At 42.3% G+C, this 14,976-nt stretch overlaps 1 protein-coding gene across 1 annotated transcript in view; it reads right to left on the bottom strand.

The window, feature by feature from the left end:
* ANKRD55 (ankyrin repeat domain 55) overlaps positions 1–14,976 on the bottom strand; it is a 71,595-nt gene that overhangs the window by 13,764 nt on the left and 42,855 nt on the right. Inside the window, exons 7-9 of the mRNA XM_065406672.1 lie at positions 9,592–9,776; positions 7,759–7,926; positions 5,426–6,093 (exon numbers count right to left, since the gene is read on the bottom strand). Of these exons, the coding sequence (XP_065262744.1) occupies positions 5,426–6,093; positions 7,759–7,926; positions 9,592–9,776 (1,021 nt within the window). The remainder of the gene's footprint in view (positions 1–5,425; positions 6,094–7,758; positions 7,927–9,591; positions 9,777–14,976) is intronic.

Below are 14,976 nucleotides of genomic sequence, written 5' to 3' on the forward strand. Positions count from 1 at the left end.
ATTTGTACTGTCTTGTTTAAAACTGGCCCAAAATTGTGTAACTAGATCCACATAGGAAGCCAATAGGGCTGAACACTTCCGTGTGCGTCCATCCGTAGTATAGACAGTTTGCTGTTCTCACTTCTGAAATGAGGCATTGAAGTCTGTGTTTCTTAGTTACTCTCCTCTATGTAGACAAGTGTAATTCATCTCACCAGTCCTGGACCAAAGGCCTGATTCAAAGCCCACTGAAAGCAATGGGGATCTGTCCACTGGCTTCTATGGGCTTTGGATCAGGCCAAAATAGCTTTGCTAAAATATGAAGAACACCTGTGGAAATCAGAGATTTTGCCCCATCACTAGAGTCTAAATGCCGGTGAACTCCCTAGACCTGCTTTTCCTTTGGTTGGCATTCTGTTTAGTCCCTAATACTTATGCCAAACGGCTGTAAAATGCTGTCACTATCTTACATCCACTTTGCACTAGGATAAATGACTACATAAGCTTCAAGGTAGCAGAGAATGTCCATCTGCTTCCATTACTATAGTCAAGTTGTGTTTGCTGTGTTGCGATGCTTTAAATTGGAAACTGTTGATTTTGCTTAATTTGTATGTATGCGTATGAGATTGACTGTTGGATTTTGTTATTTCTCGAAAGAAAAGGACTTATTTCATAAATGGGGCAGTGTGGTGACATAATGGCAATAGAGTATAATTATATGCTTTGATATGAATGACTGGGATACAATGGATGTGTTATTCCTTGACTTTAGCAAGGCTTTTGATACAGTCTCCTACAGTATTCTTGCCAGCAAGTTAAACAAGTATGTGCTGGATGAATGGACTATAAGGTGGATAGAAAGCTGGCTAGCTCATCGGGCTCAACAGGTAGTGATCAATGGCTCCATGTCTAGTTGGCAGCCGATATCAAACGGAATGCCCCAAAGGTCAGTCCTGGGGCCGGTTTTGTTCAATATCTTCATTAATGATCTGGAGGATGGCGTGGATTGCACTCTCAGCAAGTTTGCAGATGACACTAAATTGGGAGGACTGGTAGATACGCTGGAGGGTAGGGATAGGATACAGAGGGACCTAGACAAATTAGAGGATTGGGACAAAAGAAATCTGATGAAGTTCAACAAGGACAAGTGCAGAGTCCTGCACTTAGGATGGAAGAATCCCATGCACTGCTACAGATTAGGGACCGAGTGGCTAGGCAGCAATTCTGCAGAAAAGGACCTAGGGGTTACAGTGGATAAGAAGCTGGATATGGGTCAACAGTGTGCCCTTGTTACCAAGAAGGCTAATGGCATTTGGGGCTGTATAAGTAGGAGCATTGCCAGCAGTTCGAGGGACGTGATCATTCCCCTCTATTTGGCATTGGTGAGACCTCATCTGGAGTACTGTGTCCAATTTTGGGCCCCACACTACAAGAAGGATGTGGAAAAATTGGAAAGAGTTGAGCGGAAGGCAACAAAAATGATTAGGGGGCTGGTGCACATGATTTATGAGGAGAGACTGAGGGAACTGGGATTATTTAGTCTGCAGATGAGAAGAATGAGTGGGGATTTGATAGCTGCTTTCAACTACCTGAAAGGGGGTTCCAAAGAGGATGGATCTAGACTGTTCTCAGTGGTAGCAGATGACAGAACAAGGAGTAATGGTCTCAAGTTGCAGTGGGGGAGGTTTAGGTTGGATATTAGGAAAAACTTTTTCACTAGGAGGGTGGTAAAGCACTGGAATGGGTTACCTAGGGAGGTGGTGGAATCTCCTTCCTTAGAGGTTTTTAAGGTCAGGCTTGACAAAGCTCTGGCTGGGATGATTTAGTTGGGGATTGGTCCTGCTGTGAGCAGGGGGTTGGACTAGGTGACCTCCTGAGGTCCCTTCCAACCCTAATATTCTAATCCTTGTTGTTGGTTAAAAGGTCTGGAATAAAGTGGATGTATATCGGTATGCAGAGAGAATTTCTCTTCCCCCAAATATTTTCTTTGGGCCCAAAGTACATTGATGGCATTTGTTTTTGTATGGGGTAGTAAGGATATGCTGTTTTGATTGCAAAATGTTGTAATCTTTGCTGGCATTTTATTACATCGTGAGTTTTTTGATAGCTGGCACTGCTGCTGTGTTGTTGCTATTTGCACCCCATTTACAAATGGGCACATGATCCCTCCAGTGGGGTTTCAGGTGGCACAGAAATAACTTCTGATGCATAGGATATCATAAGTTACCCCTTAGCTTTGAAAAGGGGAGCAGGTCATACAGATCAGCTATTGCCAGTTCCTTGCCCTCTCTGCCAAAACATGCTCCCTTTTTAATTATTAGCCCATTTTTTAGATTACCTATCATAGCACTCAAGATGTACTGGGTGCTGTACAAACACATAACAAGGTATAGTCTTGTGCCTGATGGCTTAGCAATTACACAACAAATAAATGAACGATAAAGAAGGGCGGGAGGTGGTTACATGGTGGTGGTGGGAAACATCTTGTGCACCTGCCTTTCCATCCCATACAGGGGTTCCCTTTCCGTAATTTATCTCCTTTCTGTTCCACAGAGTGGATGACGGGTTGTGTCTGTTTTACAAAGGGATATACTGGCAAGGCTCATTTAAGCAAAATGTTCTGTATTGTTGATGCCAACTCAATGCTACAGTTGACAGGAGTTTCTGCTGCAATATTGCCAATGCTTTTTGGGATAGTTGATCATCCTTGTTCTACCAAGGTCACACACTGATGGAGACAATCCAAGATAAAGTGTTTTTTCTCCAAATTTGCGCCAGTGGTAAGATGGTAAGGCTCAAAATGCCCAATGCTACCAACACCAAACTCACCTGACATTTATTCAAAGGGCAATCAGTAGATAGATCAGCTGAGCTTTCATTTCCAAGAGTATAAAAAAACACACAAAAAACCCCCAGTTTCATGACAGATGTCTCAGTAACATTAGCATAAAATATAGTTCTAAATTTTAGCAAAGATAACTCCATATAAGGGCTTAAATGCTGAATTTCAGCTGAGATAATGACTTGCAAATTAACTTGTTACTAAAAAAAAAACCCCAAATGACTGATAACCATAATTCTGTCCTATATTTTCAGTGAATAGGAAGTTATATGTAGCAACCATTGTCAGTACTGAAAATGGAGGAAAAGAATATTAACATTTAATTACTATAAAGAGCCAAATGTCTCTCTCTCTCTAATCCCTACCCCCTGTGCAAGATGAAGTAAATGGGCTTTATGAAAGGGCCTCCCCTATATCAAGCCCAGCTGTCTGGTGGGGAACCTTAATTTACTTCCAAACCTCTACCATTCTGCAGGCAGGGAAATGCTGTGAAAGCTACAGAGGACTAAAAAGCCAGAGCTAAAGTAAGAGCCATGAGTCTCTGAATTCATAAAGTAAATGGAGTGTTAATAACAGGGATTCAGGTGTCCCTAATTACAGCAGCAGACAGATTTTAGACAACACACACAGCTCTTTTCTATCATGATATTTTAAGACAATACCTGGGCTATGCAATATATTCCCATCAACTAGCGAGCTGCCCTTGTTTTATTCCTTTCAATGGATGTCCTCTATTCTAGCTTATGGGAATCTTCTTATTGTTGGAAAATTTTCCTTGTTAAAGAGCAGCTGAGCCTGTACACAGACTACTGAACTCTCACAGCGCTCCAGCTTTATTTAGTAAGTTAATTTTCTAACTGTAATTTGTAAATTGCAAACCATTAGAGATACGGGGATACATTCTTCCCTTCGATACACAAAGAGAGCTCCCACCATAATGAGTTAACTGTTTCCTGTAGGTTCCATACTTGGGCCATGATCCTGCAAGCAGACCCATGCAGGCAGACCTTTACACCTGGAAGTTAATGGGGTCTCTATGTGGATACAAGTGTCCACTTGTGCAGATTCATTTGCAGGATTGGGGTTTTAAGACACAGAAAACTCTTGGAAAGATAGCAATTAGATGATCCTGTCTGTGCCTCCATCTCTCCCTCCCTCCAGCATAGTAGGATTGACTCTTACCATATTACGCCTTCTTAAGAAAAGCCAACAATATAGATTTAAATTACTTAAGTGATAGGGCTTTCATCATTTCCCCAGTGAAAGTACTCCACAGTCAACAGACAATTCCTTTGGGGAATGTTTCCAAATATTCAGCCTCCGTTTTCCTTTATTCAGTTTTATCCCATTTCTCTTAGTGAAAACCTCTTGCATGATCCTAAACGATTCCTCAGCCTCCTTGGTAGCTATTTACGCTTGGGTTGCAAAAAAGTCCGACAGGATTTGTTTCATAGGGGTTGTGTGAGGTGAACCCTGATGAATTCAATCTAGAGGTGATTGCATCACATCAATCACGGCTAGTTCCCTGGAGTCTTGGGTGCATTTAGTGAGAAGGATGGCAAAGGGGAAGGTGGGGAAAAAACATCTAGGCAGAGATCTGGGGTCCCAGACTGTGTGAACTTAATCAGCCAAGGTCTGTCAAACTTTTAGGGACCTGGCTCTACTTAACCCCCTACAAATAATTTCTAGCCCTTATTTTCACAGCATCAGTTATTCTGAAATTATCTTGTCTACAGAATCTCTATTACAAATGTAATGAAAGTTCAACTACTGTGCAGTAAGTAGCTTAGTGGATTGTTCAGTTTTCACTGCTATGCAGGAGGCAGCCACGGCTCAATAGTGATGCATCTGACCCGTTAGGAGTTAGTGTCAGAAAGGAGTCCTTGCCAGTCCTCCTTGAACTGAAGAGTAGTGGGCTCTGACATGGTCCCTCAGCAGCAGTGGTGGTAGATACAAATACTTAAATTACATCTATTCTTGGAATTGGTGTACAAATGGGGGGGGGGTTGTTTAATTTTCAGTTAGCATCTAGATATTATGATGCTTGGTGCACTACAAGATCCCACTTTGGGAAGGTACATAAGCATGTGCTGAAATTGAAGCATGCGAGAAGTACAATTGGGAATGAAGTTAAAATTGCTCGTATGCTTAAATTATTTCCTGAACCAGGGCCTGATAGACAGATTCATGAAGAGACAGACGTGAATCAAAACATGGGATCCCAAACTGCCAAACATCAGCTCCAAATTCACTTCAGAACCTGTAGCTCAGACTCATCTTTCGTTTCATTATGATTACAGAACAGCTTACAAAATACTAGGTAAAAGCATTTACTCTCTCAGTAAATTTAGCAACTTTAATTCAGCACTGAAGACAACATAAACTTGAACACAGCACATATAACTGAAGTGCTGAAAAGACAATATATTAACTAAAAATCTCTTAAGATGCTGTTTTGGGAATCCTACTGCATACAGGAAGAATAAACTAAAAAAATTAGAAATATCAGCACTCAGACTTACCTATATTTCCAACATGCCCCTATCCAACCTGCCATGTCTGTAGAGATTAGATGATACGGGGGATATTGAACAAAGAAATTACCTGATGGAGAACTAGGCAGATAGGGAAGGTGGGGAGGGCACAAAAGCACATGGCTGGATCTTTCAGAGAGCAAACCATCTATCAGTTTATCTGAAGAAGTTGCAGTACAGACTTTATACGAGAGTATTTGGTTAGCATCTGTGTTCCAAGGATTGTCTGATAAAGTCTGGCAGCTACTTCTGTGATCTAACAAGTCATGTTCACTTCTACTTTTCTGAGATCTGTGTGCAAAATGGTAGGCATTAGTACCCAAGGAGACACTTGAAGTTGCACTCTGGGAAGTTGTTAGAAAAGAATTGCCTATAGTAATGGGGGGGAGACTTTGTGTTCTTATTGGAGGAAGTCCATTACACTCTGGCTGCTTCTTTTCTGATATGAGATACTTCTGGGTGTCTGTGCTCCTTCTTTTAAAGTCAACAGTGGTCATACATTCCTCGGAGTTGTCTTTACAGTTTGTGTCCATAATGCAATCAAACGTAGTGATAATGTCATCAACTTCCGAGGTCTCTTCCCTTTGATATCTGTCTCTGCCTCTATCTTTCTGGTTTGTTTTCTGATCATCTTTCTTCTTTTTGCAGGAGAAGATTTGGTTAAGCATACTGAATCTTGCTTCCTTCTTTAGGATTTTATTGTTCTGTGAAGGAGGGTGATGGACTGGCTCCGATCTACTAGAAAATAATAAACAAATAAATATGAGAACAGAAAGTGGAAATCCTTCAGAGTTTTTGTACAAATGTACTGAATCTTAAAAGAAATCTTGCCTGTCTTAGCACACAAAATGAAGACTGTCATATCCAGAAGAAACTGCAGGAGTAATTTAAGTAGGTTGAATGGTATTGCCAAAACTGGAATGTAAAGGACACTTATGATCAAAAAAGAAACTAAGACTGGTGCCTTCTGACTCAACTGATCTGCTTTTTGTGTGTATTAAGAGTACATTAGATGGTGATGCATTAGCCAAAAATAACAGAGCTTAACTCAAATGCAAGGCTGAATTTGCAGGGCAATTTGCAGGAAATTTGGTCTGGAATCTTTGAGACACTAATAGATTTGGAACCTGGGATGCCAATTTTGTGGGCAGTTTTCAGAATATAAATGCACTTTATGCCAGTACACTGGGACTCCTTTTAACACGCAAAAATGCATTGAGATCTTGAAAGACAAAGCGGCCTTTGTTTTATGTCAAATTTGAAAGCTGGTATTTCCAACTGCACAGCGATCACTAGCACCACGTGAGGGGCAATGGTTCAGCATCGACCAGAGAGAAAAAAAGCGACCATTAAATCAATACCATTTTACTGTACCCCAGTTCTTTCCTTGGAGGTCGCTCATCCAAGTGCCGAGCAGACCTCACACAGTTTTGGGAGCTCTATCAAGATCATAGTATGCAGTGGTCTGGCCTCAGCAGGTTTTACAGGAGGCTGCTGCTGCCTAAATATCAACTTCTAGAGGCTGCTCAGGAAGTAGAGTTTGCAGCCGCCTCAAAGATCATTTGAAGTTCATCTTACCCTTTGTAACACAGGAAATAATACTGACTGTTGACTGGAAAGAAAGGGGCAGGATAAAGAAATGTAACAAAAGTCTAAAAAAAAAAAAAAAAAAAAAAAAAAGCAGCATGATAGCTTTCACTCTTTACAAGTGAGTTTTCTACCAGTGAAGGAGAACCTAAATGAACAAAATTGGGGCCATTGATAAAAGGAAAAATAATTCGTAAAGAGTCAAATAATAAAGCCTCTTTAATAGAAGAGGTTTAGAAAAGTGAAAACATGTACACAGCAAGGCACAGAACTAATCATAGACAAAAACATTACATCAAGGGTGAAAACTATTTTAAAGTTATGGGTATGAAAGCTTATATTATTAGCCGTTTATTGAACACGACTATTATATTTAGTGGGGCAAATTCTGCCGTAGTTACATGAACCAATGGTGGTTACATGAACACATAGCTAACCTCCATGAGCTTCAACAGAAGACAGATATTTGAGGGTAAAAATTGTCCCATCACATGTATTTTGTGCAGGAGACATTGCTGTATTGATTTACAACTAAATTCATGTTTGATTTGTTCTGAACCCTACATTTATTGTTCTGAACCCTACCTGAGACAGGTCATTCATTAGTTGACTGACTTTACCATTGCTATTTATAGTGAAGAATTTGAACCAAGCATTGTATAGGAACTGCAGATTAATTTCAGTAGTTTCGTGGCTCTTGCACTCTTCAGTAGCATTCAGAGAGAAGGAAATGCCATTTCTTTCCTACTGATATACTGTTCTAGCAAGTGACCTGCTGGCAAAAGCAAGAGCTTCTTTGATTTCTTGTTCCTTTACCTGTTCTCCTGAGAGAGCAGCTTGATGCATGCTGTGTGCCCACAGTACATTGCATATGTCAGAGGAGTGTTTTCATTGATGTCCCGAGAGCTGCTATCTATCCCCAGCTGCAGCAGCGTCTGTACACAGTCAGCTTTCCCTGCTGCTGCAGCCCAGTGCAGAGGCGTCCTAGGGAAAATATGGAACAAATTAATGACCCAATGAGAACCATTGCAGTACTACCTAGCCTGCATCTACACAGAGTGTATCATCTAGCGCTCTCAATGATGTGGTGGTAAAAATGCCTCTGCTTGATCTACATTAACACTCCATGATTGCTAGCACTGGTGGATCTGAACTAGGGAAAGAATTGCCTAAAATTCCCAGTGCAGAGTTCGAAGAAAAGCTTTCTAGTCTCCATTGTCGGGTGGCAACTCCTTCCCACCTCTGCACCGGACCCAGCTGTGAGGGTGTAGGGGAAAGGATGCTCTCTCTAGCCACAGAGCAGTAGTGGAGCTACTCTGCAACTGCTACTTCATCCATCAGACTACAGTAGCTTCTTTTGCTGCTGTGTTCCATTACATAGTGGACGATGACCAGCAGGAGACCCATATAGAGGCAGATCCATTTTCTAAATCAAGCTGTCCTGATCCTTTCTTGTGTAGGGGAACCTATTTGATTTTCTGCAACCAGACACCTCTGAAGTCACAGTGGAAGAAGCATTATTTGGGCCTAGTGTATAGAAAATAATATTTGGCCTCAAAATTTTAACATTACACAGAAAAACTACTGCTTATATTTCTGAAATTGAAATAAGCTGCAAGGTACAGAACATGCCAGATAAGAAAGATTGTGAATGACAATAGGTGAATAAAAGAGGAAGTGTGTGAACATGGTGCAACCCATTGATTTCAGATGAGTGTAACAGGGAACAGAATTGAAAGGACAGCTAATGAGGGCTTATAAGGTATTGTCCAGTCTCCAACATGATATCTCTTAAAGGAAAACGTGAGGGAATTTAATAGAAAAATGTTTTCCCATTTGCATATTGAAGATTTTTAGGGTAAAATCTATAGAACCCTGTTGGTTTAATCTCTATTAAGTTTTATAGGACTTTTCCATAAAGGATTAAATGTGTAAATCCTAAAGGAGCAATCCTGCTCCCATTGAAGCTAGTGAGGCTTTTGACATTGACTTCATGGGGAATAGGATAGGCCCATAATTGGATTAAGTCTGAGAGCTGTTACTGACAGCCCTCAGGTTCTACTCTTACTGAACTCAATGCCAAAACTCCCATAGACTTTGATGGATGCAGGATTGGGATCCTAAACAGTAAAGAGGAGGAATCTTCTACATGTACAATACAATGGTGCAAAGTGCTTCCTGTGAGAATGGGAGATGAGGTTCTCAGCATCTTGAAAATCAGGCTCTAACATCTTAGCATACTAAGGGTGAAAGCCTGCACCCAGTAAAGTCAATGGGAGTTTTGTCATTGACTTCAATGGGGCCAGGGCTTCACCCCAAAGTTGTAGGTTCTTGTTCTGGTATTTTGGAAGGAATGCCTAATTTTAGTGAATCAAATAGTAACAAGCCCGTGTGTATAATCACCTTCTTTTCCTTCCAGAAATATAGTGTAAAAAACCATTTACATGAGTCAGCAGTTGTATAAATATCATGGCCTGATTTCCAGAGTCACTAAGCGCACATAAGTCTCAGAAAATTCAGTTAAATTAAATAGGTCATGGCCTGTAGAACAGGAAACATGATTATTAAACAGACATTCTTAGCCTCAGGTAACACAATGGGACTTAGAGCAGGGGGTTTCCAGCACTTTCAGTACATTTCCATGGGTACCTGTCATCCACATCAAGGGCCTGCAGATTGCACTCCGGGACTCTAGCCAGCTCGCTGATAATGTCACTGTAACCTGCAGCAGCAGCAATGTGCATACATGTCTTCCCATTCTCATCGTCATAGTTTATTATCGATGAACCCTGGTGATGGTTCAGAATGATGGAACACAGAATCCTGTTTCCACTCTGGAAAACAAGCAAGGGGAAGAGAAACATTTAACAATGAAGCACATGTTTTGCTGCACTGTCTATCCTTGGGAGGAATAAATACAACAATGGCATTTTCTGTTTATTTCAGATTTGAGAATTCCTGCCCCTCCCAAAATTGTTTGGGCTGTTTCCTAGAATGCTTCTGGGCATTGTAGAAATAACAAATAAGGTACCACAATAGAAAAATCCGAAGAAAGACAGCATATAAACGTACATGAATACTTTCTCAGAAATGTTTCGATTTTTATGAAACACAGAATTTAGAGGGATACAAGCATATATATGCATGTGTCCCTTTGAAGAGCATTTACATTCTCCTCTATGTTTTTAATCAAGACTATACAAAGTAGTATAAGTCCCCAGACTGGCTTAGGCTCTGTTATTCCCTTCTCTCTGTTCCACACTGGGGATCTTAACTTGGGACTGAATTCTGCACCCCTTCATCATGGTGAGTTGTACTTATGCAAATAGTTCCACTGACTTCAATGGGATTACAATTGTAAGTACTGCTCAGCAAGAGTAAGGGACAGAGAGTTGGACCTTTGATGGTTACTCTGTTTTACAACCTTGTTTGTGTTCCATGCAATGGTACTTTATAAGCTTCTAAATAAACTGGAAAAATGCCAATTGATAATGTGGTAATAAACTGATGGCCACATTGAAATCCAAATATACAATATCCACTGGCTTCCTGTTATCTGCCAAATCAGTAACTGCATCAAAGATAACAAACCTGAGCAGTGTGTTGATTGGAATCTTTTCTCCCTTAAAATATTTCTGAACATTTAATCCAATTGGCCAGTGGTTTTCCAATTTTTCCTCCTTAAAAGTAGAGGGGTGCTGGGGCTCAGGGCTTTAGCTATAAGGGGAGTGCCGGTTTCAGCCCGAGTGCTCCCCCCGTAGCTAAAGCCCCGAGCCCTGGTGTGGGTCTTCCCCCTCCCTGGTGAAGCAGGGAGCGGAGCCGTGGAGAGCCCTGAGCCCTTGCGCCGCCGAGGGGCTGAAGCCGGGATTGGAGCCACGGGGCTGAAGCCCCAACCACGGCGCTCCCCCCAGGTCTAAAGTGCTGAGCCCCAGTGCTCCAACAGGGCAGAAGCCCTGAGCCTCCGCCCTGAGAGTCAGAAGCCCCGACTTCCCCTCCCTGCCCTGAGCCCTGACTCCCCCCACCCGGCGGCTGCAGCACCAACCCCCCATGTGACTGAAGTCCATAACCTCTTCTTCAGAGTTACGGAACATTTCAGAGTTATGGAAAACTTCCATTCTGGAAGTGTCCATAACTCAGGCTAGGTCTACACTACAGCGGGGGTCCGACCTAAGATACGCAACTTCAGCTACGTGAATACCGTAGCTGAAGTTGCGTATTTTAGGTCGGCTTACCTAGCGGTGAGGACGCGGGAAAGTCGACCGCTGCCGCGCTGCCGCCGACTCCGCTGCCGCCTCCTGCCGAGGTGGATTTCCGGAGTCGACGGCAGAGCGATCAGGGATCGATTTTACCGCGTCTTCACTAGACGCGGTAAGCCGATCCCCGATAAACCGATTGCTACCCGCCGGATCGGCGGGTAGTGAAGACAAAGCCTGAGGTTCTACTGTATATCCTTTGTGCTTTCCAAAGACTACCAAATGACCAAGGACTCCTTGAGGAAAAGCTGTTTGGCTGAAGTGTTGGTTTGTCCCTGTCTTTGTTGTAAGTATTGTTCAAATAAAAGTTGTATGACTGACATTGTCTATTTGACACCTTATATGTATATGGAAATTTCTGTAAAGAGTGCACAGGGTTTATCAAGTACTATGATTATGACTAAAACTAGTTGCGATCTTTCCCCCTTTTAGCACAGTATTGTATCAACTGGTTTCTGTGGATGAGTTACTGATGTGGTTTTAATGAACGAGCTTGCGCCTGCAGGTTCTTTATTCTGTACTAGAAGAAGCAGAATTTTCCATTATTTTTGTTGTTGAGGATTCATTTGTTGGTACCCTAGGAAAAGATGAATCATGGATGCTGCATTTTGATAAGATATAGAAAATTAAAACATATGTGGGCATGCAAAAGGTGTGGGGGCATGCCTCTTACTCGTGTTTTGGCATTCAGCGAGGGGGTTACACACAGATCATCTGCTAGGAAGATGTCTGTTAATCATCTGTTATTCACCTGTTGTTTCTATCACATGGCCCCATCCCATTACAACTGAACACCCTGGCATACCTTAAATTGTCAGTGGCTCATCTAAGGGTTAGATTACAGCTGGCCCTGCGTGTGTACTCTCTGGATTACTGTTACCATCGGTAGTGCTAGACATATTGCAGGGAACATGGAGGTGTCATGACCCCATTCCTCTTCCACAGTAGCTGGTGGACTGGAAAAGCGACATGGCATGTCTTCCGTTGAAGGACTTGCATTTAGGGGGGAAATCATCTAAGCTCTGGTTAGTTGTTTTGATGATCTGATTATGCTAGTGAATATTAGCATCCAAAGCAGTGGACAAGCCCTTTTGTTTATTATAAATTGAAATAAATAAGTGTGTATATGCAAAGGTAGAGGCCAATTTTTGAAAAGTCCCTGTACGAACAGATGTAAATAACTTTTATTTACTTAAATCCTCCTTATTTGCAATTCTTTATTATTCACTTTTTGAATATCAACAGCCCAACCGTCCAGCCCTCACTTCTGTGGAAAAAACCTATCCATGTCAGAAGTCCCTTTCACTTCAATGGGAGGACCCTATTTGCATGAGGAAAGATTACTGATGTGAGTACGTTGAAGAAGGAGGGACTGGAGGGTGAGGCTTGATTCCAATTTTTTTAAAATAGAAATTTTCTTTGAAGTTTCACAAAGTTAAATAGTCACCACCCCCTCCTTAGGCATTCCTGGGAAAACACATGAAACCAGCAGAGAGCAAATAAAGTTTAAAAATGAGAAAGCTGTCTGAAACCACAAGCAAACTCTACCTAGCAAAGAGTTACTGGTTATACACCTTATCCAAACCTAATCCACCAACACACACAGGGCTAGACCATGGCCCTAAAGGAAACACCCACTGTGAACTAGGAAACTGTTTTCTTTAGTATACCTTTGGAGGGAGGGAGGGATCGCCTCTCCCCAAAGAAACCAGGGGTCTCCAAGATCCTCCTGAATCATGGGATTAAGGAGGGACTCAGGGCCATCCATATGCAGATCCTGCACTTCTGCATTGCCACGGGTGGCTTTGCCTCCAGTCTGTGCTGCCAGCTATTCCCCCTGAAGGGGTTCCCCAGCACATAGGGGGCTCATCAGGCCATATTAACTTTCCTCAAGGGCAGTCTGTGGGAGATGGAGGGTGGGGAGAATGATATTTTCTCTGCCTAGTGCTCCCACCTCCCAGAGCCTGCCTATTCCCTCCACCTTCTCTATATGGAAATCCCCCAAGCCAAGGGAGAGTCTTCTGTGGAGCCTAGTGGGAGAGAAAAGAATACTGCTGAAGAGGCACCCAAGATCCTTCCACAAACAAAGGGCGCCCTCTACACGCAGCTCCAAAGGGTACAGTCTTGTTCTCAGAGAGCCTGAACTTCAATTAACATCTCAGTAAGTAGGACTAAGAAAAGCGGTCAAGTCTTTCCATATAAATCCAAACAAATAATCTACGATTTCATCATACAACATGTACTAATGAAAGTTTAATTGTTGCCAAGAGCAAATGTTTCTGGGCACAAGTTTGATAAACTTAGCATCATTCAAATAACATGAACTTGCGCTGCACTAGATCAGGAGTGGTTTTGTTTTTTAAACGTGAATTCTTTTTATTTCCCTTCTGATTTTTGAGTCTTTAGAGTTCATGTTTTCCAACTTCTCTCTGCAACCCTGTAGCCTAGAAACTTTTTTTTTAAAAATGGAAGCTGAGATTTTTATATAATTACCTGTCTCCAGGAGCTGGAGCTTTAAGAAAAAGACCAAATACTGTGAAGCTGTTTGTAAAAGTCATGAGAATTGGCAACACAGCACAGTGAGGAAACCTTTTTAAAGTGTTTCTAGAACCTTTGTCACTGCAGTATTTAAGTGGCAGCATTATCTGGGATTTAGAACATTTTAAAGAAATTACATTTGGTCTCAACTTTAGTAAACAGGCTTTCATGATGCAACTAAGTTTCCTTCTGGTTACAAAGATTATTGCTTGTTTGACTGAAAGGGGAAAAACAGCTTCTGAGACCTTGTTTAAATAGAGCAAGTGAAACTACAGGTCTGACAGGACAGGGTGTTCACTCACGTACAGACATTCTCCTGTGTTTGTGCTGAAATCACATGCAAAGCTCCTAGTGAAGCCAAGGAGAAGAGTGTACACATATGCAAGGGAAGTATTTGACTCTAAGTAGGTACACAGTTTGGCACCTGATTGACTGTTCCACTACATGGAAGTAGCCGTGCTAACATGTTAGAATGGTAGGCCCAGTTCAACACCACTTGTTCAGCGGTATGAACTGGAGTATTTTCATGTGTGAAAGCTGGAGTTGTGTTGTATGAGAGAGATGAGAGGTGGGGGGGGGGGGGGGCAGCAGGGATCTCTAGAGCAATTTTGGCTATCTCAGGGGGAGTGCATGCTGGAGCAGGGGCTCTCACCACCCTTTATGGTGCAGCGAGCATTACCCTACTGAATTGGGCCAGGTGCATGGAGGTGTGTGGAGGTACCATGGTTCCGCCTCACCCCACCAGGTCGTCAGAATTCAACAGACTGTAGCTGGTGCCTTGTGTCCTGTATTGCTCCCATGCAGGACCAGATACAGCCTGCCCCCAGCTTCCTGACTTTCAGTTTCTAGGTACTTTTGTTGCATAAATGAAAATACTTTGGGCCTGATTAACTACTGTGGCCTGCCTCCATTAGAGCTGTATACACTGATGCAGCAACACTGATGGAGCTGAACCAGTGCAAACCCCTAGCGCACATCTGCTGCACAGGTTTAAACTGTGACTTGCTCTAACGTCTTACTCTAGTTTCAAATGAGTTGTTTTTTTACTCTGATGCAGCATGTCTACAATAGGGGCTTACACTAGGGCAGCTACATCACTGTTGCTCTTCCAGTACAACCAACTACTGTTTGAGGCAAGTCCTGTCTGGTTCTCTAGTGTCACACGGGCCTGTGGGGAAATCATCAGATGCACAAACTCTTTTTGTTTGCACCTTGCCGAGTACTAAACATGTAGTCTTTGAAA

Source organism: Emys orbicularis, chromosome 6 (assembly GCF_028017835.1).
Source record: "Emys orbicularis isolate rEmyOrb1 chromosome 6, rEmyOrb1.hap1, whole genome shotgun sequence".
NCBI classification, from domain to species: Eukaryota; Metazoa; Chordata; order Testudines; family Emydidae; genus Emys; species Emys orbicularis.